A 26,757-nucleotide genomic window follows, 5' to 3' on the forward strand; every position below is an offset into this window, starting at 1 on the left:
AATCACCATCAACCGATTGCCACGCTAGATTTGATAGGCGGAGCCTTTGCAACAATTGCTGCGTCAAAACAGTGGTTGTCCAAAACAGAAAATAAAAACATAAAAATATAGCGTTAAAGTGCAAGTAAGGTGACGTTATGAGTGTTGAAGACGTGTTGAAAAAGATTAAAAATATTTGTCACATTAATAAATGGCATTTACAGTAGCTATTCTAGATGTGATCCTGAAACTGCTTTATTTAAAACGAGAATGTTGTAATATCTTTATGATTGTGTAGATTGTGTTTAATTGAACTCATGGCAATTTATTGATTTATTTCACTGATACGAATTGCTGCATTTAAAAAAAACCCCAGACAATTCAGATCAGCCTGGGGATAGTACTTTATCCGTCCTATTTTGTTGTCATTTTTTAAACCAACATGTAAACTTTGCCTCGACTAATTGGGCTACATAGTACATGTTAAGTTTCTCACATTTTACTTTAAAATAAAAACGAAAAAAACAAAAACAAATTTTTAACTTGAATTCAAACTTGTCCAAAGACGCATTGTGATTTCCCTCTTGGCCATGTAAGGACTCTTTGAAACACTTCGCCTGCACTGCACTCGTCCTAGCAGCTCTCCTGCCACAGTACCGTTTAATTGAACTAAAACTCCAAACCCGTGCATTCAATGCAGGGTGTGATTCGGAGGGGTAGTTCTACAGACTCTCCTGCTATGGATGCAAGCATTCCAAAAATCATCACTAAATAACTGCGATTTGAGTTCACGGATGAGTTGACGGGCTGCTGGACTTAGCATGGAAGCTAACATCAACATGGATTAGCCAAAGCTACGACTGTCACCCGGGTCCTGCTCAACGACTTATATCTGTCAGTCGCATCCGCCGAAAGTCAACTTAATTCAGCCAGTGAGTCTGTCGCCATGAGAATATTCAGGTTCCTGAGGCGCAGCGTGTCCACAGCCGGAAAAGACATCGACTATTACTCCAAATTTTCACCCTCTCCACTGTCAATGAAGCAGTTTCTGGATTTTGGTAAGTGGAGGCTGCAGAAGGCACGCGTTAGTTTGCGCATTTGTGCGCCGAGAGTCGTAGTGGAGGTGTCAGCTTGTTAGACGTTTAGCTGTCCTTCAGGTCAGAACACCACTGTGGACAGTTTAATGACACCAAACAACTGTGGTTTAGGTATCTTCGAGATGACACTTGTAGGGAATGGAATCATTTTGTCGCATGATACATTTGCAGTAGTAGTGATACTAATACTAGCAAACGTTTTGTTTTGTGCAGAGTTCTGTTAATTTCTCACTGTCATTGCTGAAATGCACTTATTTATCAACTTCGTCTTTACTTTCAGCCCCCGCATTCCCTCCACCCCTCAAAGAGCCTTTGCTCTTTTATTATGTTGCACTTGTAAATGAGAATCTGTTCTTAATTGCTTGCCGCTGTAGATGAAGGTTGAATAAACAATACAATTTTATATAGATTTCATTTTGAGATGCACAGAATAAACAAGTAGTGCTGAGCACAAAAGAAACACGCTTTCAAACTTACAATTTATGAAATTTTACATTAAAACATTTGACAAATGACAGCTTAACTTGATCATAACGTAACCTTTTTTTTAAAAAAAGATTTTTTGCATGATTTTTCACCTTCCAGGCTCAGAAAATGCGTGTGAGAAAACGTCCTTCGCCTTCCTCAGACAGGAGTTGCCTGTCCGATTGGCCAATATCATGAAGGAGATCAACTTGTTGCCCGACAACTTGCTGAGGACTCCGTCTGTCCATCTGGTTCAGAGCTGGTAGGGAGGGAGGGAGGGAGGGAGGGCCGCCCGCCGCTCTCTGGAATTTGAAGGGACGTCGGGGAACATACAGCAACAGCTTTGTTTCTTTGCATCCAGGTACATGCAGAGTTTCCAGGAGCTCCTGGAGTTCAGAGACAGGAATGCGGCCGATGAAAAAGTCACGTATGAGTGAGTAGAAAGTTATAGCGTGATGTTTAGACGCCCCTCTGCTCTCGGTGCTTTTTACCACTTTAATTTTTTCAGTTTCACAGACGCCGTCATTAAGGTCAGAAACCGACACAATGACGTCATTCCCACCATGGCTCAGGGGGTTGTGGAGTACAAGGAGACCTACGGCACCGACCCGGTGGTCAGCCAGAACGTGCAGTATTTCCTCGATCGCTTCTACATGAGCAGAATATCCATCAGAATGCTGCTCAACCAGCACAGTGAGTTGACTCTTGGATACGAAGCCTGTCATGACATGCATATCTGTTTATCTTTTTTTTATTTTTTTTATTTTTTTAATTATGCCACCTCTAACCCTCCCAAAAAATAAAAACTAATGACTGAGAGGATAAAACCATGAATCATGTCATTGATCATTGCAACCCGGAATGTTTGAATATTAAAATTTGAATTATAATATTTGTCATTATTATCAATTATGAATGAATAAATGAAAAAAACAGGTTTCTGCAAAACCCTTTCTTATGTTTTTCACCTCGTCGTGTGATTCCCTGTCAGCCCTCCTCTTTGGCGGGAAGGTGAAGGTGAACCCGGCACATCCCAAGCAGATCGGCAGCATCGATCCACATTGTCGGGTCAGTGATGTCATCAGAGGTGAGAAACTTCCTCTTTATTTGCACACTTGAGCGTTTGTAACGCAACTGTTTCCTGTCCTGACATCATTCAAACTCTGCGCCGTAGACGCCTACGAAAACGCCCGGAACCTGTGTGACCGCTACTACATGAACTCCCCTGAGCTGGTGCTGGAGGAATTCAATGGTAATTTAGATTCCTGTTACAGTTTCTGCTTGCCTTTAAAGGAATAGTTCATGAAAGAAAAATGTATATTTTACTACTTCTTTGTGCTTCAATTGAGGCTCTGGTAACATTTTCTCATTCACATAACCTGTCTATAACTTCATGGATGAGAAGAACTATTCATTCAAGAAATAAAATGTATGGACTACTTATAGATAATAGGTCTTGGTACCTGGACTCAGGTTTGGTCTCCTGTGTTTTTCCCCTGACAGCCAAAGAGCAGGACAAACCCATCACGGTGGTGTACGTTCCTTCTCATCTGTACCACATGGTGTTTGAGCTCTTTAAGGTAGTCGTTTATTTTCTCTTCCATAATATGAGCGCTGACCCGCTGATCCAATGATAACAACACTAAACCGCCACCTCGCAGAACGCCATGCGCGCCACCATGGAGCTGCACGGCGACGCCCTGCACTACCCCCCCATCCATGCGCAGGTGGCGCTGGGGAACGAGGACCTGACGGTGAAGGTGGGGCTCGGTCGCCAGGCAGCGACACTCTTGTGCGAGCGATGCTCTTTGCGTGAGTTCCATCCCGTGCCGTCATCCTCTCTCGCCGCTCTGTCCAGGTGAGCGACCGCGGGGGAGGCGTGCCGCTGCGCAAGATCGACCGGCTCTTCACCTACACCTACTCCACGGCGCCGCGGCCCAGCATCGACGGCTCCCGCGCCGCCCCTCTGGTCAGTGTCGACCGCAGTGTGACTGACAACTGTGTTAACACTGTGTGTGTGTGTGTGTGTGTGTGTGTGCTTTTTAAGAGTGACAAAGTGAAATTAGAATAGAATTCTGACACCCTGGAGATCTTCTACAAATTATGAAGACTTCTTAGGGAAAATTTTAAAGGAATAGTTTGGCCAAAATTAAAACTTCACTCATTTCTTTTCTTTATTTCTTTATTTCTTACTTTTTAGAGAAAAAAAAAGAAAAAAAAAAAACCTTCACCTATTTCTACTCTCAACTGTGTCAAATCCACATCACCATTCACAGAGGGAAAATTCCAGTCAGCATTATTACATTGAAAGCCTCTAGTATAGAGTTGCCAGCTGCCCCTTAAAATACAGAATTGTCCTGAATTGTCCTCATGACACGCACTGCTCTTTATTTGTGTAGTTTGTTTTTAGTTGTTGACACGACCTTTGAGCTCAGTGCAGCCAAAACTAAAGCGGCCATTAAACCCCAGCCGTAACTTCTCTTTCGAGACCTCCTGACCTGCTTGCGCAGGAGCGTCCTCAGTTGGCCTCGTTGTGCATTTTGAAACATTTCCCATGGAGCTTTGCAGGATGTACGAATGGTGGTGTTTGTGTGCAGGCCGGCTACGGCTACGGCCTTCCCATTTCCCGGCTGTACGCCCGCTACTTCCAGGGGGAGCTGACCCTCTACTCCCTGGAGGGCCACGGCACCGACGCCATCATCTACATTCGGGTGAGTCAAAAAGAAAGAGGACGTGCAAATTATTGCCACGCCGTTGCCTTTTTGTGACGTCACCGTCTTGCGATGCAGGCGCTGTCCACCGAGTCCGTCGAGAGGCTGCCCGTCTACAACAAGTCGGCCTGGAAGCACTACAAGACCATCCACGAGGCCGACGACTGGTGCGTGCCCAGCAAGGAGCCCAAGGACCTGACGACCTTCCGCAGTTTCTAGCTGCGAGAATGGACGCGACGCGGCGGCGCACGAGAGGAAATGAGGTGTGCGTGCGTGCGTGCGTGTGATAGAGGAAAAAACACATTTCAGAATTGTTTGCACAGACAGTAGGAAACAAAAGAGTTTTAGAACAATGTGTTGGTGCCAATAATACCACGTAGAGTTTAAAAAAAAAATTCAGGTCCGCATCCTGGTTCACGCTATTAGGATTTTATAGTGCCCACTGGTGGTCAAACTGTGTAACAGTGTAATATTTCTTTTCAAATGTTTTTACATTTTCTGTTTAGAAATTGTTCCAGCACAAACGTAAAAGAACCAGTTGAAGGGAACTCTCGGTGCCCTCAGACAGGTTCACTCAAGTGAACCATAGAAACAGTGTACAGAACCTTGCTGTCGGTTCTGCAATAGTTGGTGGTTTTTACGCCATATTTTTCCTTCACAAATTCCTGAAAGCTTTACTGGATTTACGATTAGTGTTTTTGGTTTACAGTGCTTCTCTCCGTGCAGTTGCTTTTGTTTTGCTGACAGTTGAACTGTAGTAGAGTAGTTGGGGCAACGCAACGACTAGTTGCTCGTTACAAGTTCTACCAAGTATTTTTTTTTAGTTTGGATGTTTTAATTTCTGCGTCAGTTTGATCATGTTTAGAAAGCTTGCGATCAAAAGAGGATAGTTTAAGTTTCCTTTCTAAAACCAGACGTTTCTGACAGAGGCTTTACATCTGTTCAAAAGAAAGTTTTATTTTGTCAGACTCGCTCAGATCATGGGACAGCTATTGTGTTTGACAGTATTTGTGCTGCTCTAAGATACAATTTCAGCATGTTACACTCAAGTACCGCTGTATGGATCCTGTTTAGCTCAAAATAAACCATCCATGTTTTTAAAATCATTTCCAGTCTGCGACTCAAGCAAACTTCGAGGTCTTACCTCTAATTTTGTTTTCATGAGGATACAAAAACATTTTATGACTATATAGATACCGTTCAAAAACATTTTTTAAACTGGACCAGTTTTTAAGGTGTGGCGGCATCACATACTGCAAACAATAAATATTTTGACATGTTGCATTTTAGGAATTAAACCATAAATTTCAGTCAGACTTGCAGGCATATTTACGCTCACACTGGCCCTTTAAGTTCCTCGACTATAGCGTTGCACAAACATATACTTGACCATAAAAATTCCTTTTATCAATCACTAATTCATTATTATATGGCACTTATGCAATAATAATAATTTCATTTTTTTTTTTTACAGAAAAATGCTTGCACAATCAATTTCATTTTTCATTGTATTTAACTGGTGCAGAAGACTGTACAAAACAAAAAAAAATCCAAAATTTATGACACAATTGTGATTGTATGGCGTGCGCTTGCTGTCGCAAAGTGGCCACCGGTGTCATAAGAGAGCAAAAATGACAGACATAAAGTGAAAATTAGTTTATTGATGATTTATGTACCGAGAAAAAAGGTTCTCTGGCTGAGGTGAGGAATCGTGGCCAGGTTCTGAACAGCACATGGAGCCGTCACGCTTGGGAAGGAAGCAGGAAGTCTGGCTGTGCCGTAGTTCTAGTGCAGCTGCAACACGTAGCAGAGCGGCCCATCGTGCACGCTTTATGTCCAGCATCACTGCAGCGTCCGAGCCGCACGCAGACCCAGCTGTCATCTCAAGCCCGCACCATCTGTTTATTGCTTTTTATCCGGCAGAAATCGGCTGCCTCTCTATTCTACTCAGTAGAAAAATCTTTTTTAGATGGTATAAAATGAACAATGGTATTAAAGTTTAAAAAAAAAAAAAAAAAAAAAGATATGCAGTTAATAGGCACATGTATAAAACTTTTTATACATTTAAACCTTGTCGGCCATGCTAGCTTAAAAGACATATAGTGCTTTTTATCTGAGCTGTACAATCACCGTTCCTCCGGCAGTACAGTTATACTGGCAAAAATATAAAATGCTGAGAAAGCAGTACATGTTGGACTTCCGTAGGTAAATGTATGCATGATCTGCAACAACTACATCTGACTTTTATTTATAATATAGTAGCTCCAAGCTTTTAGTGGTTAAAAAATGTTAAATCCATTTTGGTCACATAAAAGATTTTGTCCCTCAGTTAAAATGTTTTCATGTGAAGTTTTAAAAAACAAAAAAAACAAAGATGATGATGAGAGTCAGCGCAGGGATGCTCCTGGCAGTCGTTTTTCACTGGCGTAAACACAGAGTCGGGCGAAAAATCAAGGCACCAGAGTGTTTGTGAGCAGAGCAGCGGCCGCAGTTCCCGTCGTGGTGAGGGTTCGTCAGAGGCTTCGCTCAGCAGTACGAGTCGGTGCCGGCCGCAAGTCTGCCGCTGCGCCGCACCTCCTTCTCCCTCTTCTCCCGCTGCTTCTCCAGCTTCTCCTGAGCCTTGCGCAGCTCCTTCAGCTTCTTCTTGACGGTCGACCGGTCGCTCTGGCTCGAAACGCCCAGCGCCTGAGGGACGAGACACGCAAAACTTAGTAGGGAGGAAGTTGACGAAGCAAACTGACCGGAATCAAGTAAAGCTTGATATGCTTCGTCTTCATTTTCAATAATCAGAAAAAATGCAAAGTTAGCAGAGCTTTATGAGCCAAATACGCTACCAGTCAAAAGTTTGGACACGGCTTCTCATGCTTTTTTTAATTTTTTTATTTTAAATTTTATTTTTATTTTTTACAACTTCCTACACTGCAGATAGATACTGAAGACATCAAACATATGAGCAAGATATATGCAATTATGCAGCAAAGAAAAACACGCTCAATAACTTTAAATATGCTTTTTATGAAAGGTGGCTATTTTGAAAAATTTAAAACTTAAATAAAAACGTGTTTGAGTTATTTTACACTTTTATTGTTTCCTTCATAAGTCCATGGGTGTTCATACGTAGTTTTGATGCCTTCAGTGAGAAACTGCAATGCCAATAGTCATGAGAATGAAAGAAAAGACATTAAATTCATAGTGTGTGAACTTTTGACTGGTAACACACACACACACACACACACACACACAGCTTTTGCTAAATGTCAATTTAGGCTGCCACTCTGAGTTACTGCCAGCATTGAGAGCCATCTGTTGGCTGCTGCTGGTTGTTCGTTGGCGCAGCGCTGGGACCCAGCAACGGTTCTGAAGTCAAGGAGGAAGTGGAGATTTGCATGTATTGACATGACGAGGCAGTTCGCCCAGTTGGTAAACAATGAGCGGTAGAACGACACCCAGAGGGGACTGTGGAGTCAGTAACTGCCTTGATGCTAATCGACAGCTTGTTGTGTACATAGGAAAATGTCTTTTTCCTCTTCCTCCATAACCTTCCATAACCTAAAAGTCCAAACAATACAAAATATCTGTAACCTGCTTCATCCAAGTACCACTTTACTGTCTGTTTTCCCCTTATTATATAAGCATATATCCCCATAACTGTTCATTTCCCTGAGGACAGTCTTTAAAAGTATTAATAAAATGATAATCTCTAATCAAATTTAATCTAATCTATTCTGTTACTATTGATCCAAACAAGGAAAAACAGAAACTGCACACATGCATATATCTGGCCACAAGGTGGCAGTCAAAGTCTAAATGATGTCATGATCCAATCAGAGGCCCAGCATGGAGAGGACAGCCTGAAAACATCCCAGTGTGATGTTGCGGAGAAGAAGCTCCGAGTTCTTTACCTTCAACTTGTCACTGTCCAAATGCAGCAGCTGCAGGCCGTCGACACCTTTGGCTGTGAACTCAGCCGTGTACTGGTCCATGTTCATGCCCATCAACCAGTGACAGACCTGCTGATTGGTCCACTCAGACACTGGCCTGTTCTGCCACTGGTAATCCTTCCCTGGAGAGACCGGATCCTCATCCAGAGTCTGTAGGAGACGCAGATGTCACGCCGGGGTTTTAGAATAATGGAACCGGCTGTTGCTGCTCTGTGGCTTAATATTGTTTGAGAAAACACTTTGAACACATTTCATCTACAAAACAACAAACTAAACTGAAAGTCTGAGTACTTTCAACCATTTTAATATTAATGTATTTTTCGAACCGCAGTGTAAAAAGAAATTGCTTGTATACAGTGACTTAGAAATACCCCATAGTAGACTGGAGTATACAGTAAAAATACCCCACTGTCGAACCAGGCTATGTAAATTTAACTGAATGTTTTCAACAATTAATTCTTTCTGATGCAAAATCTGCAGAAATAATACTTCAATAGCATTCTGCTTAATTCACAAATGCTCTTTGAAGAATGCAGCAAAGCCACAGCAAACAAAGAAACGAAAGAAAAATTCTCTTTGACAAAACTGCGCTTGCTGCACGATCTTCTCAAGCTCGAGCTGCGAAACCAAGCGTGCAATGACAGAAAGCGGCGTTGTCGTATGCAGAGGGGTGTCCCAGCGACTGAATGTTTCGCAGACAGATAGAGAAACTCATCGGAAGAAAACAAAACAAAACAAAACAAAAAGCGCTCAGAAAACATTCCGTTGGCCAAAAAAGCCTGCAAAGAAACACAAGACGGCAAGACTGCGAACATCATCACAGCTGACTCCGCACAAGCTGAGCCGCGAGACTCGTTTCAGCACAAAGCTGAGCAGCTTCAACACACACGCACGCACGCACGCACGCACACATGCAGCACTCGTGCACTTCCTGTGCATTCACAGTTTAATCTGGGCTGTGAGAGGCCGGCGGCTCGGAGAGAACATGCTTGAGAAAGGCCCCTTTGAGCCGCGCCGGGGCGTCCCACGCGGCTTTTGTGACGGCACAACAAGGAGAGCACTCACCTCGCTGGAGGAGAAGATTAAAGTGTGCGAGCGCCCAGACAGATTGGGTTCAGCGACTAACCCGGCCATGTCTGAACTGGGGCTGGCGGGGTTAGAGTCGTCTACGACTGAAAGACTCTGCAAAACGAGTGGAAGACAAGGAATGCATTTACCAGGGCAACAACCACAACAACAACAGTCGACTTTGTGTTACCATTGTGGGGATGAGGGGGTGGGAGTGACTGACACACACACACACACACACACACACACACACACACACACACACACACACACACACACACACACACACACACACACACACACACACACAGAGCGCTACTGGTGTTATCGTGGCGAATCATGGCAGCGAGTCTGCTCAGTGATTCAAGAAGCAACAGGTGAAAAGCATCAACGACGAATCCACCACCCAACTACAGCGACGACCACGGAATTACAACTACAGTGGCTGCAAGACACAGACACACACACACACGTTTCAGGTAAGTGGTTGTGTTTTTGTTTTTTTGTTTTTTAGTTTATTCGAATTGACACCATCAGACAAGGATTATTTGTGCATCATAGATTAACTGTGGCTTGTTTTCCTCCCTTCACAGACGCCCTCAAAGACGATGTTGTGTTTTTGCACCGCGCACACAATCTGCGAAACCACTGAGGCAGTGGCTGCGTTTCCATGACCCCGAAAATTGCGCAGAACCTAAATATCGCAATAACAAACTGGTCATGGAAACGCCTAAACTTGGACAAACCTCTCTAACGTCACCGAAAGGTCTTGATGCTCTCATGCAGTGCTTTTTCAGACGTATCCATATCGAGCTATATGGCAAAAGTGTCATGGAAACACTTTGCAGTTACACGTCAGCAGACGTGACGTGCGGCGGGGTCACGTGACCAGTTCACTTCAAGTGAAGATGGCGCGTTGTGTGTGTGGACGGAGTAGATGGAATGTTTCTGTAAGTAATCAAAGAGAAAAACAACCATAGTCACTACATGACATCAATGTGGTGTTTACATTTGCTAATGAAATGCATTTCTACTGACATAAATAGTGAGTCGGCCTGTATTGTTATTTTACCCTGATGCCACAGCTGCTGTTTGAGGAAGATCTCAGCTCCACTGCAATTATTGTTCTGTTTGTTTGCTTTCTCATAATGTCACACACTGGGCCTTTAATTTCACCGTGGAGCGAGACCTCGGCTGAGAGACCTCGGCTGCGAGACCTCGGCTGCGAGACGGATCAGCGATAAAAGCCGCAAAGTAGCACTCGGGAGAAAAACACAAATCTCAGCTCAATTAACCGCCTGGCGCACCCGAACCAAAACAAGCCACAGAGCTCTCAGGATGTGCACGGAACCAAGAACAACCTGGCTCGTATTAGTTCTAACGCTACCAACGGCAAAGGAAACACAAAACACAAAAATTAAATAGAAGAAAAAAAAAAAAAACCCTGATTGGCTTCATTGACGTGTTATAAGTGTTACGAATTGGAGGAACACAAACTTGTTAGTGCGGCACTAATGTGCAGTCCAGTGTGCAAAATACAAGGAGGACTTTTGGGGGTCTAAGGTTTTTCAAAAAGGTAAAAAAAAAAATAGATGTTATTGTCACTGATGGTCACTAAAATTTTCTTTCAGATCAGCCTGTCTGATATTACATTTTTGAATCACAACTTTTTTTTTTGCCAAGCAGAGCTTGTGTGCGTGTGTATGTGTTGTTATGTACTCGTATGACTGTCATTGCTTGCATCCGTGAAATATTGTAAGGTTATTGTAGGCCTCCTGCATTTTGTGGAGATTTAGATCGCTGTTGAGGAATCAGGAGGAGAATACTGACGGGTATTTGGCACACTGGCGCAGTCTACAAGCACGGGGCGATGCAAGACGTGTATACTGTACCAAATCTAACGAGCGACTGAACAAAGAGGACCAGGAGAGATTCGTCTGTTCGGAGGAAACACGGTTGGAGTGAGAGAAAAGTCCGCTGGAAAGCAGCCCCGTTGTCTTTGTGTCCACGTCTGCTGGTTTGCAGCTTCTTGCCGTCTTGAACTCATTAAAGCGGCACGGCGAGGACAAAAGCTCCGAGCGCAGCCTTGTGTGAGTGTGAGCCGGGCTTCTGGCTGGATGCAACTCACGACTGTCACGACTACTGGAGTCATTGAGTCACATCTCCAACCTCGCAGACGTGAATGGGCTCACCTTATTCCTGCGGTCCTGGCTCTGCTCGCTGCTGGTCTCTGTGGCAGCGTACGGCAGGCTGCTGCTGGAGGAGGACGGCTCTCTGTCCCGGTCCCGGTCCCTGTCCCGGTCTTTGTCTCCGAACCAGGAGAAGGGCATGCAGGTGGGGATGGACGTCATGGACTCGGCTGGGCTCACGTTGCCCCCGGACTCCTCCAGTAACTCGGCAGATCCCCTGAGCGGGTTTGGGGAACAAGCGGAGGAGTCGGTGATCCGGACTGGGACACTTGTATGATCCATACGTTACCTTTTGAACACTTGATTGCTCAGAACTGAGCCAAGTGAGTTACCTGCTGTCCAAGGATGCTCTCGTGGCCTCCTTGTCGTATTTCTTTCCCTTGCCACCTGACTTCCGGAGCCCCCTGTTGACAAACGGTGACATTTTTAATTTTCTTCAACGCAGCTGGGAATCACTGACTGACGGGACTGTCGAGTCTTACCCGAAGTCTGGGAATCTTCTTTTAGGTTTGCCGGATGGCGAGACCTCAATCGGCTCTTCTGCAACAGAAAGCAGTCACGGAGGGGGGGGGCTCAGTATGCTAATGCTAATGCTAACACAGGGGGTCACCAACATGTTGCACGTAGGCACCTGATAGTAGTGCTAACGCTAACCCTCCCACTCCAGGCCCTGCAAACCTTTGGCCTCCTTTCCTTTGCCTTTGGACTCCCTCTTCTTGGCGTTGCGCGTGAAGCCGGTGGGCGAGTGCGCCGACGAGGCGTCCTTCGGCGAGGACAGGAGGCTCCCGCTGCTCTCCACACTGTCGGCCACCGACGCCGACAGAGACGGGCTGCTGGAGGCCTTGAACGTGTCTGCGGCCTCTGCTGCGGCATCCCCGGGGTAGCAGCCGATGACCGGCAGGGCCAGGCTCTCCTGAATGGACGACCTCCTCCTGGGACACTCCAGCTGCGGCTCCTCCTCCTCCTCCTCCTCCTCCGTGTCCTGCAGGGGAACCCGTGAGTGGATTACGTGCGAGGACAATGCAAGGAAGAGCAGACTGACAGGATTCGTGGCGACGCCGCTTCTCATCCGACTGACTGACTGACTGACTGATGTTTGTTTTGATTTTTTCAGCACAGCAAAGATGCTCCATCTGTCACTCCAAAAGATCGCTCGCACAAATGGCTTCAGCTCGCAGCAGCAGCAGCAGCAGCTACTCGCTCGCGTCAAAAGGAATTCTCGTTTGTCGGCCGCTCGCGTTTCACTTTCAAAGCCGCATTGTTTTCGCCAAAAGACAAAAGACAAAAGACGCTGGAAGATGTTTTTGTGCGCGCGGCTGTGAATATTTAATGGGATTGTTTCAGGGTGTTTTTGTTTTTAAAGTTCTCTCAGCAGCTCAGCTGCGGCGTCGCACAAAGCCGCACGTCTTTTTAGCACAAACTGAACTGTGATTTTTGTCAGCTCATGTATACACACAAAACAATCCATTTCTGGTGCCACTCCTATTGAAGCGAATCACAGAAGCTGCATTTTCCTTTAGAGGTTTTCGCAAAATAATATTATTTCTAAATTTTGCAGTGCAAAGACACGACATTGTCTTTAAGGGCAAACAGGAAATGATTTGGTTACTGGTGCTGATGCTGGCTTGGCTGACTGTCGGCTAGGAGTTGCTGACCTGGGAAGGCCTCTGGTTCACGCTGAGGCTCTCCTTCAGTTTGCTGCGTGACGGCCGCTGGCGCCGGGCCTTCAGGGCCAGCAGGCCTTTGGCTTTGTGAGCGCTGGTGTCCAGGCGCTCCGTCTCAGGTACCAGCTCGCCCCAGTCTTGATCTTCAACTGGGGAAGATTTTTTTAATCATTTAATGCAATGCAATCCAGAGTTCAATTCAATTCAATTAGACTTTTATTGATCTCTTGGGAGGTTATCAGGGATATTGGCTTTCCAGACACAACACCACAGAAAATGAAGTATACTATACTTTATACTATATATACTATGTATATACATATAAATATATTTAGATATCAATTTTCATTTTTTTAATATTCTATTTTATGCTTTTATTAAAACTGACTGCATGCTGACTTTATACTTAATAACTTTCCTGTGGTAAAGTATAATTGAATTGAATTGAATTGAGTTCCCCGCCATGATTATCGGTCATTAGCAATTTTACCTCTTGCCAAATCAAAGCATCAGTTAGTGCGTCTGTTTACCTGGTAGTGAGTCAACAGATTGTGTGTTTGCCACCAAGTCTGGGTCGTTTAATCTGTCGTCTGCCACCGAGTCGCGACCACTCTGACTCTCCCCGGCCGACGCTCCTCCAGACTCCAGGGCAGCGATCTGCAGACAAAACAACGCAGGGTTACGTCATCGTCTCTCGCCGCTCCACTGAGCTGCATAAGCGCGTCGTTATTTTGCCCCCCCTTCCCCCAACGCCCAGGGCGGGGCTCTCACCCGCCGCTGTAGCGTCTCCAGTTGCTCCTTGTACCACTTGTCCTTCTCGTCAAGACTCTTTTTCAGCTCCTCCTCTTTCTTCACAAAGTCAATTTCTCTGTGGGTCAAAAGAGGAAATGTCATCGGCTCCTGTATTTTCCTTGAAAACAAATATTGTCTCTGTCCCCATGTTATGCGCATTTCCAAAAAACTGTCAAATCTGAGTTTACGCTTTGGTTTTCACAGTTTCTAAATGTTATCCAAATGTCTGTACTGCTGTATCATCCCATCAAGTTCAAAAACAAACATTATCTGGATCGCAAAGCTGCTTATTTTACTGTCATCAGTGCCTCCTGCATTTTACCACTTTCAAGCATCACTTACTCTGAACTGTACTTTAAACTTTAGAAGAACATGTTTAGCCTCCCAGAGCAGAGGCTCACACCAGTCCCACCCATGACTCACTTCTGCTGGTAGTCCTTGAGCAGTTTCTTGGCCTTGTTGTACTTCTTGTCCAGGGTCTCATACTGGCCCTGGGTCTCCACTAACTGTTCGTTCAAACCCTTGCACAGATCCTGGGCCTCCAGCCAGTAGCCCTCCAACTTGAGGATTTTCTCGTTGCTATCCTCGATCTTCTTCTCCAGCGCCGAGTCCTTGGCTTCCTGCAGGGATTTGTCTTCCTCGGATGCACTCAGCTGTGAAGAGGCAGGAACATCGTCAAGGGCTCGTCTGAAACTGGCGTCGCCGCTGACATGGTCCAGCCACCCGTGACAGACACAAAACACTAAAATATGTAAGTCACAAAAAAATAAAAGTCGTACCTTGTCTTTTAGTTGGTTGATTTCAGCGATGGCAATGCTGTGTTTGACCTGCAGCTGAAAAATTAAAAACAAAGCAGTTGGTTACTGTATAGCAAGACAATAACTGTTTATTTAACATGAAAATTAATCATCTCTGGGGTCAACTTTATACTGCCTGACACAGAAAGGGAGATACAGCTTGAACAGTTTTGCTCTTAAATTGAGCCGGTTGGAAATGCAAATTAAAATAATGGGTTGACGGGTAAATTGTTTGATGTATGTCACAAAAGTTGTGATGTTGTTTCACGACATCATAAGCGAAGACCAACAATTCTACACAGATAATGTTGACTCCTAAAAAAACTTTGAGAAGGGAGTTGGTTCAGAAGTAGGCAAATGTTCAGCAGCCGTCAACAGAAACATCAGATATGGGTCGCATTTAAAACAGTAGAACAAGAGAATAAAAATAACAGGCAACAGTTTAGAATCGGACTTCGAGAATGTGCAGAGTAAATCCCAGCTCGATACCTCTTTGAACTTGAACGCCATCTGCGAGTTGTCCATGTTGCTCGGCATGAACAGGGCCTCCAGGTCGGGCAGCTCAAACACCTCCGTGTTCCGCCCCGGCGAGAAGCTAGATCCCAGAATCCTCTCCTCTACCAGGTCCTCCTCCTCGTAGCGGTCGTCCTGAGAGTGACATCACACACACATGGAACCACATATTACAAACACCAACACACCAACACACCCTGCACACGCACGCACACACACACACACACACACACACACACACACACAAGCCCATAACTCAGTGTGTGCGTGTGCGTGCCAACGACACTCCCAGTGGCACAAATTACTGCAGACCTGACCAGGAACAGTTTGACATCATCAGCAAACACGAGTGAGCAGCTCTGCTGGGAGGTCAGGGTGTGCGGTTGAGTCACTCCGAATCTTAAAGTAAGATTCTAATAAAACAAAACTAGGATCATGATATATATATATATATACAAGTTTTCACATTGTGTATTGCACAACCGCTGAAGTAAACCTCACATACTCTTCTTATCTCGGAGGTTTTACTCATACTGAGCAAACATTTCGCAACTTTAGTCGGGCAGCGGTCAAATGACCACTTTACAACCCAGTGCATGACTCCTGCACAGGCCCCTTTATATCCTGCTGCTCCTCCTCCGCCTGGATAAGCTGAGTGGGATCGCACAGGGCGTGCCGAAGCTGCTAATGTTGTGTTTCTGAATTATCTGACTTCTGGTCATTTCAAGCTTGGAGCAACACAGAAATTACGTTGACATCTACTTTGTTTTTAGAGGGTTTTGGAATCCCACATGGCTAAAAATATTGAGTTGGTATGTAAAGCCAGACACATATAGAACTTGATGTAAAAAGTACTTTTAAAGAAAATTTATGGTAACGCTAAAAGGACAGCACAAATGCTCTGTAATGGTTTATTTTCTGAAGTTAGAGCTTTCTCATGCCCGAGCCAACCTACCTCCTCTGTGGAGTGCTCATAGTGGTCGTCCAGGTGCTGCTGGTGCTGCTGGCTCTTCTCCTGCTCCAGCGTCTCACTTATGAGGCGAGCCACCTCGCTCTGCATCCCCGGCTTCTCTCGTCCAATCAGGAACCTATTATTTCGAATTGCGATGTTGTCATGTGCCGCAGCTTGCAAATTTGATGATATGCTATCAGATCCGAATGATGAGTGGGTGTGCAAATATTTATGAACTATTATATTATTTATCTATCTATGAACTATTAGTATGTTGTTTTTAACACAAACACTGCTAAATAGATTATTTGAACCACTAAAAGCTGAGTTCATATTTGGTCTCAATGCCAAAATGCCTTTAAAAGAGTTTTGAAGTTTACTGACCTCACGGTGCCTTTAGTGTTCTTCAGGACGGTAGCAGCAAACAGTTGAGTGACACCCACCAGACTGATACCATCCACCTCCACTATTTGGTCATTCACTTGTATGCTAGACAGGCAGAAGACAGTCGAGAGATAAGGACATTTTTTCAAAGAAACGCTTCCACACAGAGTTAAAATATTTTACGTGGAGCATCGAGGAACCGTAAGTACAGGCCCACGAAAGCAGCCAACATTTTTGTTTATTACTGTGTAATACTTGTTCAATTAAATTGACTCGTTTACAGCTTGCAATTAAATTCAGATCTGTCAACTTTTGTCGCAAGATTTTAATATGCGGTTGAGGATAAAAAAAAAAAGCAGGTTTGGATGCTTCGACTCACCGTCCGTCCTTCTCAGCTGCGCCGCTCTCTGTGATGGTTTTCACAAAAATACCAAGTTTCTCCAGGCCCTGGTCGGCTCCCACTCCCATTCCTATGATGCTGATGCCAAGGCCGTTGTCTCCTGAACCAACAGAAAATATAAGGATAAGAAAGAAACTTAGAATGAACAACAAGAAGGCACAATGTAGGCATATGCAAATGACTTTAAAGACGAATGGAACATGAAAACCATTTGTGAGACGCTGCGTGGAACTCAATTGTTCTTTTGGAGACGGAACCCATTTCATGTGTACCTTTCTCGATCTCCACAGGAAACACATCCATCTTTTCCACCCTCTTCTCCAGCTCGTACTCGGCCGACGCTGCAACAGGGTCCACGTCGTCGTTGCGTCGATCATACTCCTCGTTTGAGAAGGTGCTGAACACCTGCGTTGGCCAAATACAAAGCTTCAGTACTCAACCCTCCGTCGCCTTAAAGAAGCAGCTCAACGTAAGTGGAAATGACAGCAACACTCGACTTGACTGTTACCCGAGCTACAAGCATTTAAGTTTGGCAGGCACAATGAGGGGTACAGACCCTTCATCCGACAGCAAAGGAGGGACAAAAACACACTTTGTAGACCTCTCAGGGAAAAAATGCGGCGCTGGTTTACAACAAGAGAACAACTGTGGCAGCGAGTGAGGGCAGCAGAGCCTTTTTAATGATGATTTAAACCACTAACACAAACCTTCATCACGGCTTTATCAACAGAAACAACCTTCCCAACACCAGTATCGGCCAAACTTTGTAGTCCAAATATTTCTTTTTAAGCTAAACTGCCAACCCTTATTAGTAGTGCCCATATCCCCTTAACCACTCTAAACCAAGTGACAACAACAGCGAGGCAGAGGATGCATTCCAGAGACGCATTGGAAGGACTTTCATGTTCCGTCTTCAGAAGTTGTTAACTGTGCAGGAAAGCCTTGCAAAGCGCTGGATGTGTCCCACAGGCTATTTTCTGGTCGGAATTATTAAGCGGAACATGAACAGTGCGGAAACTGGGGCACACAGCTGGTGAGAGCTCAGCAGTGAATGGAGAGAAGAAGATCAATGCGTCAAAGCCACAAGTACTGTTTTGTCCCAGAAATGTAGGCACATTAAAAAGAAAAATCCTATTTTATTCATCCGTAAATTATTATTTTGTTTTCAACCAAAAAAATATAATTTCCTCTACCCAGTCCATAATCAAAGTCACACTTTGCCTGGCGCTCTGGCATTGTGCGCTAGACGAAAAGCATATTTTCCATATAAAGTGATGAGCAACAAGTCTGATAAAACCTAAAACCAGAGGAGTGGTGAGATCGACAACTAGTGAAACTACCAACGAGCAATGCCACTCACACACTCGGACCCCTGGTGTACCTTTCATTAATCCAATTCAATTCTTTGGCTTAAGAAAACTTGGCTGAAATTAAAGTTTTGCATGTCGTCAGAGCAGACACGCACGCATGCTAGAATGGGCAGTCAGGGCCGAGTTGTACCAGTAAAACCTAGTGATGCATCAGCACGCCTGAGTTTCAGTCGTAAGGCTCCGACTCCCCTCTGCAGCCATTGTTGCAAGATGCAAGACGTTCAATGGAAATGGTGTGCATAGTGCAAGGAGAACTATAGTATCTGCACAGGCACATTTATCAATACCTATAAAATCTAGAGCGATAGGATTCAAAGTGTGCTCTTTACTACAGACTTAGCCAGGGACAAATTCCTCACTTGTGATATGAGCTACGCTGTCATGTGGTTCGCAGTACAAATTGAAGTGCAGATCTGATCCGATCTGATACCTCACGCAAATCCTTCAGATGTGCTTTGGTACTGACCCCACGATACAGAGTGTTAAAAGCCCTGGGAGAACATCTGGATTATAGTGAGGAACTAATTCTTTATCATTCCATACTCTTTATTCTCCTGCGGCCACAAAATCGGAGGTCCAGATCTTGCCGCGTGTCTAGACGTGAAGAATCAACCACAAACAATCCCCGCCTCCCCACAGCACACTCCCATGTTTCTGTCTCTGGACTGTGTGGTCTTTGGATGAGGCCCAAAGCGACCTAGATAGCGAGGCTTCCAGGGTAACTCACAGCTCTGTCCATACAGAGTGTGCTGATTTTCACACATCTTCATTTTTCGAGGAATCCGACGGTGTTACGTGGAAAAGTGTGCATACGCTCGGTTTTTAAACGTGCTAGGACCTCTCTCCCCACTTCTCACATTAAATGATTAGACTCTTGAAGCTCACACACACACACACACACACACACATATACACACACACACCACAGCAGCTTTGTGGTGAAAGGAAGAATGTTATTCGTGGGGCCTCGACCCTCCCTCAACCCGACTCAGTCCTCCTACTTCAATTTCTTCTCCCTTTTGTGCTTGTCTTAACCCATCCTCCTGGGTGCAACCTATGTGTTGATTTGGTTGTTTGACTTTCTCTGTGGGTCAGTTCACAGCTGGGTACGGTACTGGCTTAGTGGGACCGGTTCGTCCCCCTCCCCGCCCCCACCCAGTACCCCGGCATTGCCGTTGCCGTGGTTGAACAATGTTCTGTTGCTAGTTAAAACGCAATCAGTCAACCGCTGCCACAAACACAGAAATCTATCTCCTCAGTTCCAAACTCAACTACAATCGAAGCTTTAGATTTAGCCTAAGGATTTAGTCGTGCTAAACAAGCTATATGCAAATTCTTTGCATTCCCTCAAGTTGCTTGTGCAAACAGATTTCAACAAATTTTGTCTTCGCAAATCCTTTTCATCCTAAAATCTCACTTTCCAGCCGTACGTGTGGGCTTATTTTTCCAGTCTTCAAACGACTGCAGTGGTCTGTGCTCTTGACATGTGCTCACATGCACAGATGCATGAATGCCCACACCCAAAATGTAACCCACCGTCGTTCCCCTCCCCATTACGGAATACCAATGTGGGAAATGAGTCAGCAGCTGCGAGGAAAAGCAAACCAGAGAAATCTCTCACTAGTGCAAAACCAGGGCAGACCGCTGGATCGGCGAGCTTTGTAATTTTAAGCAGCCCTACAAAACGACAAATGAAAACACTGTGGGAGCGACCTGAGGCAGGGGTGGCAGTCTTGTGCAAAAAAAAAAAAAAAGAAAAGTGCAGCAATTATGGAGGAGGGTGCAGAGTTTCAGCTCAAGAGTAAAAGCCGGGGGAAAGAACCAAATATACACAAACTTCCTGAAGATGTGGAATAGTTAACTGTTGGCTAACTTTAGCAGTGATATTTATGCACTGCGTGTTGATAGATGACCAGCAGAAGAAAAAAAGGGGGCGGAGTCTGAGAATAGCGCAGCGCCACAATGGAATCACATTTCCGAAGGGCTGCAAACCCAAACAGGTTGGGCAGGTTTGTTTCTCTGAGCTACTTTTTTGTCCCCCGCCCAAGCTCCTAAACTCTCTCCTGCAACGGCCGCTGACTTCGTCAGGACACACAGTGGCCATTGACGAGCTCCTCTGTAGTTTTGTGTGACGAAGGCATCTGAGGCAATCACTGTCAACGCGTCGGCTAATCTCGTCCCGGTGGCGAGCATTAGTATTCCGCCCCCAGTTTGTCTTGACAGTGGGCTCGCTCACCCAGGTGGCTGGAGAAAAGTCAGATCCGACAAGGGGAGCTCCTGTCCGCTGCTGCGAAGAGGGGCGGAGTCTTCCAGACAGGGCAGGACACTACACAACAGACGGGGCTCGCTGGAGGGAATATTCTTTTCACGAACCATGTTACTGTCTCGCTGGCCAGTCAGGCCGTCAAGCTCGGATAACAGAAATCAGCCAATTCAAATTATCTCTCGACGGTTAACAAACATTTTTCCTCGCAATCTAGTTTTGCCATTGCTTAGTGGTAATAGTTTTAGCAACATCAACACAGGCATGTCAAAAACCATTAAGACATAAAAACAAATAGAAAACAAATAGATCAAATCAGCCTCGGGGGAATTATTTTCTGTGTGACTTCAGGGATGACCGGAAAATCAAGAGGTGGAAGCAGAACCACACCAAGTCAGTTATCACCAAAAAAAGAAAAGAACTAAACTGTTATCAGGGAGGATGAAGCCCTATCCCACAGAGGTACAAAGTTTATGAAGTTATTTTATGAGACAGGACGGGCCAGGGCTAGCTCGCTGATATGCCAACTATGATTGAACTGCGATACAATAAACATTGCTAAACTCATGTCACCGAGACTTTTGTGTCACCACAGATGCCAGGAAACTTCCCGTGGCTCTGCAGTCGACGGGGCAAAGCTTATTTATTAATTCAAGGTGTGTTAATTTAAAACATAGAGCCTCAGATGACCTCTTAAGACATTCCATGTAACAGTCACGCAGTGTTTGTCGCCGAGTGTTGCACCCGCCACTGAGAATGTTAATCATTGAAAAAAAACAGTGGCAGAGTGACGGCAAAGTCAAACCAGAGAAACGCTGGATCAAAAAAAGTATTTGCATAAGGAAAAGCTTGGACGGACAGAGCTAACATTACCGGCCAAGTTTTTATTTGATGTGATAGAGGAACATTTGGGTCACCAACCATTGGATATATATAATTTTAAGCAGTGAACCAAGAGCAATATGATCATGCAGCCAAAAGGAGAAAATACTTTATGTACTGACGTAGCAGCAATAATAAGGCAGTGGTTTACTGCTCTGCCTGAACTAAGACTCTGTCTTACCTTATATAAAAGCTTTTCGCAAACAAAAATATTGCAGCATATACTTGATTAAAGCAGTATGTTCACTGTATCACACTGAAATAGGACTGACAAGACAACATAGCTAATGTGTGAGTTGGAAAAAACAAGGCACAACCTCTCTCGAGCAGGCGTGTTGTTTCCTCGAACATTACTGGAAGTGGACTGAGTAGGTGTCACCTGTTTGGGAGAATACAAATTGTATGTATGAACTAAGAACTGTATACATATACAGCTCCAACACAAAAACTGCCATTTTTCTCCCTGGGCTTTACCTCGCTGAGCTTCCGACAATATTTTCTTACTTCTGAATCAATATCAATTCTTCAGACTCCATATCAGCCCGTTGTCAACGCAAGTTAAGCTGAACTCTGCCTAATGATTCCCCTTTGACTGAGTTTCCCTAACGCTGCTGTTCACATACTAATATGGCATACTATCGATAACCGTTCTAATACAGAGGGTTTATCAAGCCATGGATTTGTGACTTGAAAGAGACTCAGTACAGCATATTAGTGTGGATTTAAAAAGCCATGTTAAATTCTCCATAGCTCAGTTTTGGGCAACACAGCCACTCTGCTGTTTGTGTCCCCTCACTCAGGTCAGATTTTGGTCCCCTCTCCCAGGACCCCCTGCCGTGATGACTGGGATCGGGGGGATGCACACACCCTGAGATAACAGTGCATTTTCAGGCCTGGATAAACACTGAGCTGTCCACAGACTTTGTGGAATGCACTGGAGTGATCCCCCCGCAGCCCCCCCCCCATGCTTTGGTAAAAAAAAGTTGTTCAAATACAGTTGTGGAATAACCATGGCTGGGCCACATCACCCCAAATTCCACCACACCCCTTAAACGTGTATTGGCGAGTTCATAACAACAAAACTGTAGCGGCACCAAAACAGACCATCCTAGTTGCAGCATTAAACTGCAAAGCAGACACATACACAAAAAGTGGGTAGTAAAGATCAGTGGAAAATAACAACCAGGTAAAGCAACTGGTGTTATGACAGGATACAACATGTCAACAACAGGAAGTAATAATTAGGCTTACTTGATATAATTGCCTATTCAGCGAGGTGACGTTTTGGCATGAACATATTGCAGAGTTTCTAGCAGCCCCAGGCAAAGTTCATATTTTTGAATCAATTGAAAAAAAGATATAGCTCCAATGAAGAAAATTCAAAATGTATTTTGGTAAATTTCTTTATATTTCTAAAAACAAATATCCTAGGTTACTGACCATGGAAACATTTCCAGATATGTCCTAGAGGCATAAAAAATATGGCTGTGATCTATTGTTCTATTATTCTTTTCAGCACTGACAGTCTTGTCACTTGTCACAATGACAATAAAGTGTATTCTGTAAGGATAACTTTGCAGTCAACTCTGAAGTTCTTGTAAACATATTTAAGTGAAGTAAAATATCTTATTCTTTCAAGTGTGACCAATGATTCATGCACATTTTTGAACACGGGGAACCAATCCCAGTAGGTTAAAAATGGGCAGTGTGATGACTCATGGATTCCTCTAATATTTGCCTTCCATTTCCTTCAGTTTCCATTTTAATGCTGATCAACCTTGCACTTTTAAGGGCTCTTGAGAAATGTCAACAGCACCGCATCTCTATAACACACACAAAGTGCCCCAACTAAAGTGTCTCCAGGGTTAATGTACAAAGATGCGAGATTTGCAGCTACAAGCCTCTATTCGCAGTTCCAGCCTCATTCAGCATTAATTAACCACTGCTTAAAATTTCACAACAGTGACCAACTCGACTGATCATACACTACATCAGCTGTGATAGCAAAATTTCCCAAAGCATTCGTTCTCAGACTTTCCTTATTTGTGTTCTGACTGTAGAGGAACACATGGGTGAGACACTGCTGCTGAATCACTGAGACTGAGGTTTTTAATGACTGGGTTGTGCAATACATTTAGTTGCTTAAACAGAGCTGGATTAGTTCAGACGTAAACAGCACATAACTTGAGACTTACCACAATGGGATCGGTGGAGAACTGTATTTTCCTTTTCGTGGGAGGGTCGTCCTCATCTGACAGACCGGGGGCTTCGTAGCAAACGTCATACTCTCCATGCATTTCATCGTCCTCCTCTTCCTCCTCGTCATCTTCTTCCTCCTCTTCCCTAAGGACCTGGTCTACATCTCTGTCATCCACAAACGCGGCGTTCTCAATTCCACACACTGCTGGCGAGGCCCGATCCGGGATGCTCTGGCCCACCTGCTCGTCAACCTCAATTTCCTCTTCTCCCACCTCCTCCTCGTCGTCCTCATGATTAGTTTCGCCCTCTCGATAAACACTAGAACTCTCTTTTTTCCCCTCTTTTTGTACAACATCTTGGTCATTGTCCTCCAAGAGTCTACCTTCGCCCAATGTCTCGGCTATCCGTTGGGTATCTATTGCGATGTGATGAGCAGTGTTACAGTCACGTTGTTCCAGTGGAAAGGTTCTCCTTAAGTTTGTTGTCAGGGCATCAGAACTGCTCTCCACAGGTTCCTCAAACACCTCACCATCAACATTATCATTCTCATTCTCGTCACTCTCAGAGGACTCATTCTTAACGACGACCAGTTCTGCCCGGACCATGGCCACCCCTTTAGAGTTTGGCGGTGAAATTTTGATATGTGGCTTCTCCTTGGTGGGACTATGTACCCCAGCGTCATTACCCTTGGTTCTTTCTGAATACTTAGCTCTGCTGGCGCTCTGAAAATCAGCTGCTGATGAGGGAGGTTGCTTTGCGTCCCTTGGTGGTGGACTTTGAGGCTCCTCTTCATCCCCACCAACAGAAGTCTTAGTAAATCCATCACTAGAAGATGACAAGCGTTTGTAGCCTTGGCTAACCGGGGCTGTTTGCTCTGCTGAAACAGCTTTGTTGGTGGCATCAGCAGTCGGTGAAACAGATTTACAAGCTGCACTGGTGACCGGGAATGTGGGTTTAAGCCCTGCACTTGACCCCAACAATGGTGGTTTGTTTGTGACACAAGCTGTCTGGGATCCATTTTTGTTAGTGGCTTCAGTCAACGATGTAGAATTAGTGGCTTCTTTCACAGGCAACGAACTGGAAAAGGTGTCCCTTGTTGGAGAGGTAGGTAATGAACGCTCGGTGGGGCTGCGTAGTTTCACAGAAACATTTTCTGCTTTTGGAGTAGCAATACCGTTGTCCTCTGATTCATTGTCGGGCAAAAAGTTCCCTAACCTTTTTGATATCGGGCCTGAATTTAATGCCACTTTAGAAGTGTGCCTTTTCTCCCCGTCAGTCTTCTCATCTGGCTGGGATTCTCCAGCTGGTGGCATTTGCTCTGATCTGGTTGTGGTCTCTGAGGATCCGCCTCCTGATACTTTTCTAGTGTTTTTCGCCTCATCGGGGGGGCTTCCAAGGGACAAACGAGTAACAACTCTGTTTGGGGAGTGCTTCTCAGCTGCCGCCGGCTCCTTGATGCCCCTCTCAAAGATTTTTCTGGTCACGGAAAACTTCTGAGCCATGGCCACTTTGTCAATCTCAACATCTTCCCCCTTTGGTGTTTTTTCTAAATTGTGCGGATCGGCACTTGTGCCAGTGAAGTTGACCCTAGCGTTGGCTTGTTGGAACTGGGTCTTTGTTGGGGACACCTGAGGCACCTCAGGCTTCAAGGTTACTTTTCCTTCTTGGCATTCCTGTTGCTGTCCATCCATCTGTAGAAATATGTTCTTTATTTTATTCACCCGGGTGCCAAAAGGCCTTCCCCTTGAGTCCACCTGGGTGTCGCTGGACCCGTTTGTATACGATTTGGTGGCAACCTCTGATTTGGGCCCATCAAAGGTGCACTTAATCGCGTGAAAATCAGATTTGTATGCATTTCTGTGAGGGGAAGCGCTCCTCAGGGTCCTCTCGCCTCCTTTGCTTTCAGCTTTGATCATCTTGGTTTGCTGACGACTGCTGCCCAATGCTAAATCCCCGGCTGAGCAGTTGCAGTGAGTGGGTAAAATAGTTTCTAGACCCTACACGACCGGTGCTGTGAGTCCGGCGGAGCTTCTTTGGAGCATTGTTGGAAAGACTAATCTCTCATCTACACAGAGAAACGGAAAGAAGCTGTTAATACACAGAGCGGGGACACCTTTGCAGCAATAAACCGGACATAAATCCGTAATAATAATAATTACGAGTCGACTATACTCGTTTAGGAGCAAGTCGGAACATTCTTAAAGTAAACGCAAACGAGCGACTTCAAAGTGAACCAAGTTCTCGATACTTTTACACGGCGAAGCGACACTGGCGTTAGCTAGCTTCAAGCAAAAGGTCTTCACCTCGACTTTAACTTTAAACCGTCTTTGAACTTTCGCCGCCTGTTATCTCAACGACTGAACATTGTCGTCAAAGACGATACAACACGGCGTGAAAAGGAAGGCGAAACCAGAGTCAAACGTACCGCGGCCGAAACTTTTAAAGCGGTCCGAGCGTCGGTGCCTCTCTCTCGGCTGAACTACTACTCATTGTGTGACTTCGTTTTAAGTGTGCGCCACTGACGGGGTGGGTGGGAGGAGAAAAAAAAAAGTCCCACAGCTAAACACACAAAGCGGCACCAACGACCGATAACAGCAGAAGATTCTCACCTTCGACGTTCTTCATGGCGTTAGGCGCTGAAATCTGGCCCCGCAATGGCCCCACTTTGTACAGTATCAAAGTGGTGCCGTCCCCTCGCTCAGCGCCATCATTCCCGCAGCTCCAGCAGCGTTGTCCTGCCTCCGCCTCCGCCTCCTCCTCCTCCTCCACACTTCCAGACCTGTCGCGGGCTGCGCGCGCACCATGGAAACGCGCACGAGGGGGACGGCTCGCGCGCACATTCCAGGGTTTTTTTTTTGTTTTTTTTAACCCCCTCCTTCATACAGACACCCACCGATCAGCTCTACCTCTTTTCTGCTCCGACCCAAGAGTGGAAGGCGAAGGCAGGCTTTAGGAATGAGTTCAGTGTACGTTACAACTGTGCAGGGTTCAAATCCGCACCTTGACCTCAGAAACAGCCTCTTTAATCCAATGTACAGACAAGATAATAGTAACATTTCCTCGTACTATACTGCGGGATGTTTTACTGTCG

General features: G+C 45.2%; 3 protein-coding genes across 8 annotated transcripts in view; 2 read left to right on the plus strand and 1 right to left on the minus strand.

Moving 5' to 3' along the window:
* Positions 1 to 372: 372 nt before the first annotated feature.
* Positions 373 to 5,358, plus strand: pdk1 (pyruvate dehydrogenase kinase, isozyme 1). Its single transcript, XM_076040175.1, has 11 exons — positions 373 to 1,037; positions 1,662 to 1,803; positions 1,903 to 1,974; positions 2,050 to 2,234; positions 2,533 to 2,628; positions 2,716 to 2,793; positions 3,045 to 3,121; positions 3,203 to 3,301; positions 3,400 to 3,510; positions 4,139 to 4,252; positions 4,331 to 5,358. Exons 1-11 carry the CDS (start codon positions 926 to 928, stop codon positions 4,469 to 4,471), a joined length of 1,227 nt encoding a protein of 408 aa, XP_075896290.1. The 5' UTR covers positions 373 to 925; the 3' UTR covers positions 4,472 to 5,358.
* Positions 5,359 to 5,893: 535 nt separating this feature from the next.
* Positions 5,894 to 26,435, minus strand: ppp1r9ala (protein phosphatase 1 regulatory subunit 9A-like A). 6 transcript variants are annotated; one of them, XM_076040157.1, is made up of 20 exons: positions 26,276 to 26,435; positions 23,663 to 25,731; positions 17,225 to 17,357; positions 16,932 to 17,052; positions 16,553 to 16,657; positions 16,172 to 16,304; positions 15,193 to 15,351; positions 14,686 to 14,739; positions 14,330 to 14,559; positions 13,886 to 13,982; positions 13,645 to 13,771; positions 13,106 to 13,263; positions 12,129 to 12,432; positions 11,933 to 11,990; positions 11,783 to 11,854; positions 11,454 to 11,667; positions 11,154 to 11,198; positions 9,259 to 9,375; positions 8,155 to 8,343; positions 5,894 to 6,937 (listed from the first exon to the last, which is right to left on the minus strand). In XM_076040157.1, the coding sequence occupies exons 2-20, from the start codon at positions 25,580 to 25,582 to the stop codon at positions 6,779 to 6,781; spliced, it is 4,395 nt and encodes a 1,464-aa protein (XP_075896272.1). In that variant the 5' UTR covers positions 25,583 to 25,731; positions 26,276 to 26,435; the 3' UTR covers positions 5,894 to 6,778. The 6 variants fall into 6 exon arrangements, with proteins under 6 accessions (XP_075896272.1, XP_075896269.1, XP_075896271.1 ...); XM_076040154.1 differs by having other exon boundaries at positions 12,105 to 12,432; XM_076040156.1 differs by lacking the exon at positions 26,276 to 26,435 and adding an exon at positions 26,092 to 26,234 and having other exon boundaries at positions 12,105 to 12,432.
* Positions 17,306 to 26,757, plus strand: part of rapgef4a (Rap guanine nucleotide exchange factor 4a) — a 40,161-nt gene continuing 30,709 nt past the window's right edge. The window contains exon 1 of the mRNA XM_076040182.1: positions 17,306 to 17,421. The gene's annotated coding sequence lies outside the window, so the exon portion shown is untranslated. The remainder of the gene's footprint in view (positions 17,422 to 26,757) is intronic.

This window comes from Nelusetta ayraudi, unplaced genomic scaffold (genome assembly GCF_046127955.1).
Source record: "Nelusetta ayraudi isolate G7.1 ecotype Tasmania unplaced genomic scaffold, CSIRO-AGI_Nayr_v1 ptg000060l, whole genome shotgun sequence".
In the NCBI taxonomy this organism is placed as follows: Eukaryota; Metazoa; Chordata; class Actinopteri; order Tetraodontiformes; family Monacanthidae; genus Nelusetta; species Nelusetta ayraudi.

Bases quoted from the DNA above. Each gene is read 5' to 3' on its own strand.
- pdk1 (XM_076040175.1), top strand. From the start codon at position 926: ATGAGAATATTCAGGTTCCTGAGGCGCAGCGTGTCCACAGCCGGAAAA. The intron at 1,804-1,902 runs GTAGGGAGGGAG...CTTTGCATCCAG, and splicing joins GTCCATCTGGTTCAGAGCTG to GTACATGCAGAGTTTCCAGG. The intron at 2,629-2,715 runs GTGAGAAACTTC...TCTGCGCCGTAG, and splicing joins GGTCAGTGATGTCATCAGAG to ACGCCTACGAAAACGCCCGG.
- ppp1r9ala (XM_076040154.1), bottom strand. From the start codon at position 25,582: ATGATCAAAGCTGAAAGCAAAGGAGGCGAGAGGACCCTGAGGAGCGCT. The intron at 17,053-17,224 runs GTACACATGAAA...CTGTTGGTTCAG, and splicing joins TCCTGTGGAGATCGAGAAAG to GAGACAACGGCCTTGGCATC. The intron at 13,772-13,885 runs GTGAGAGCCCCG...TTTTGTCTGCAG, and splicing joins TGGAGACGCTACAGCGGCGG to ATCGCTGCCCTGGAGTCTGG.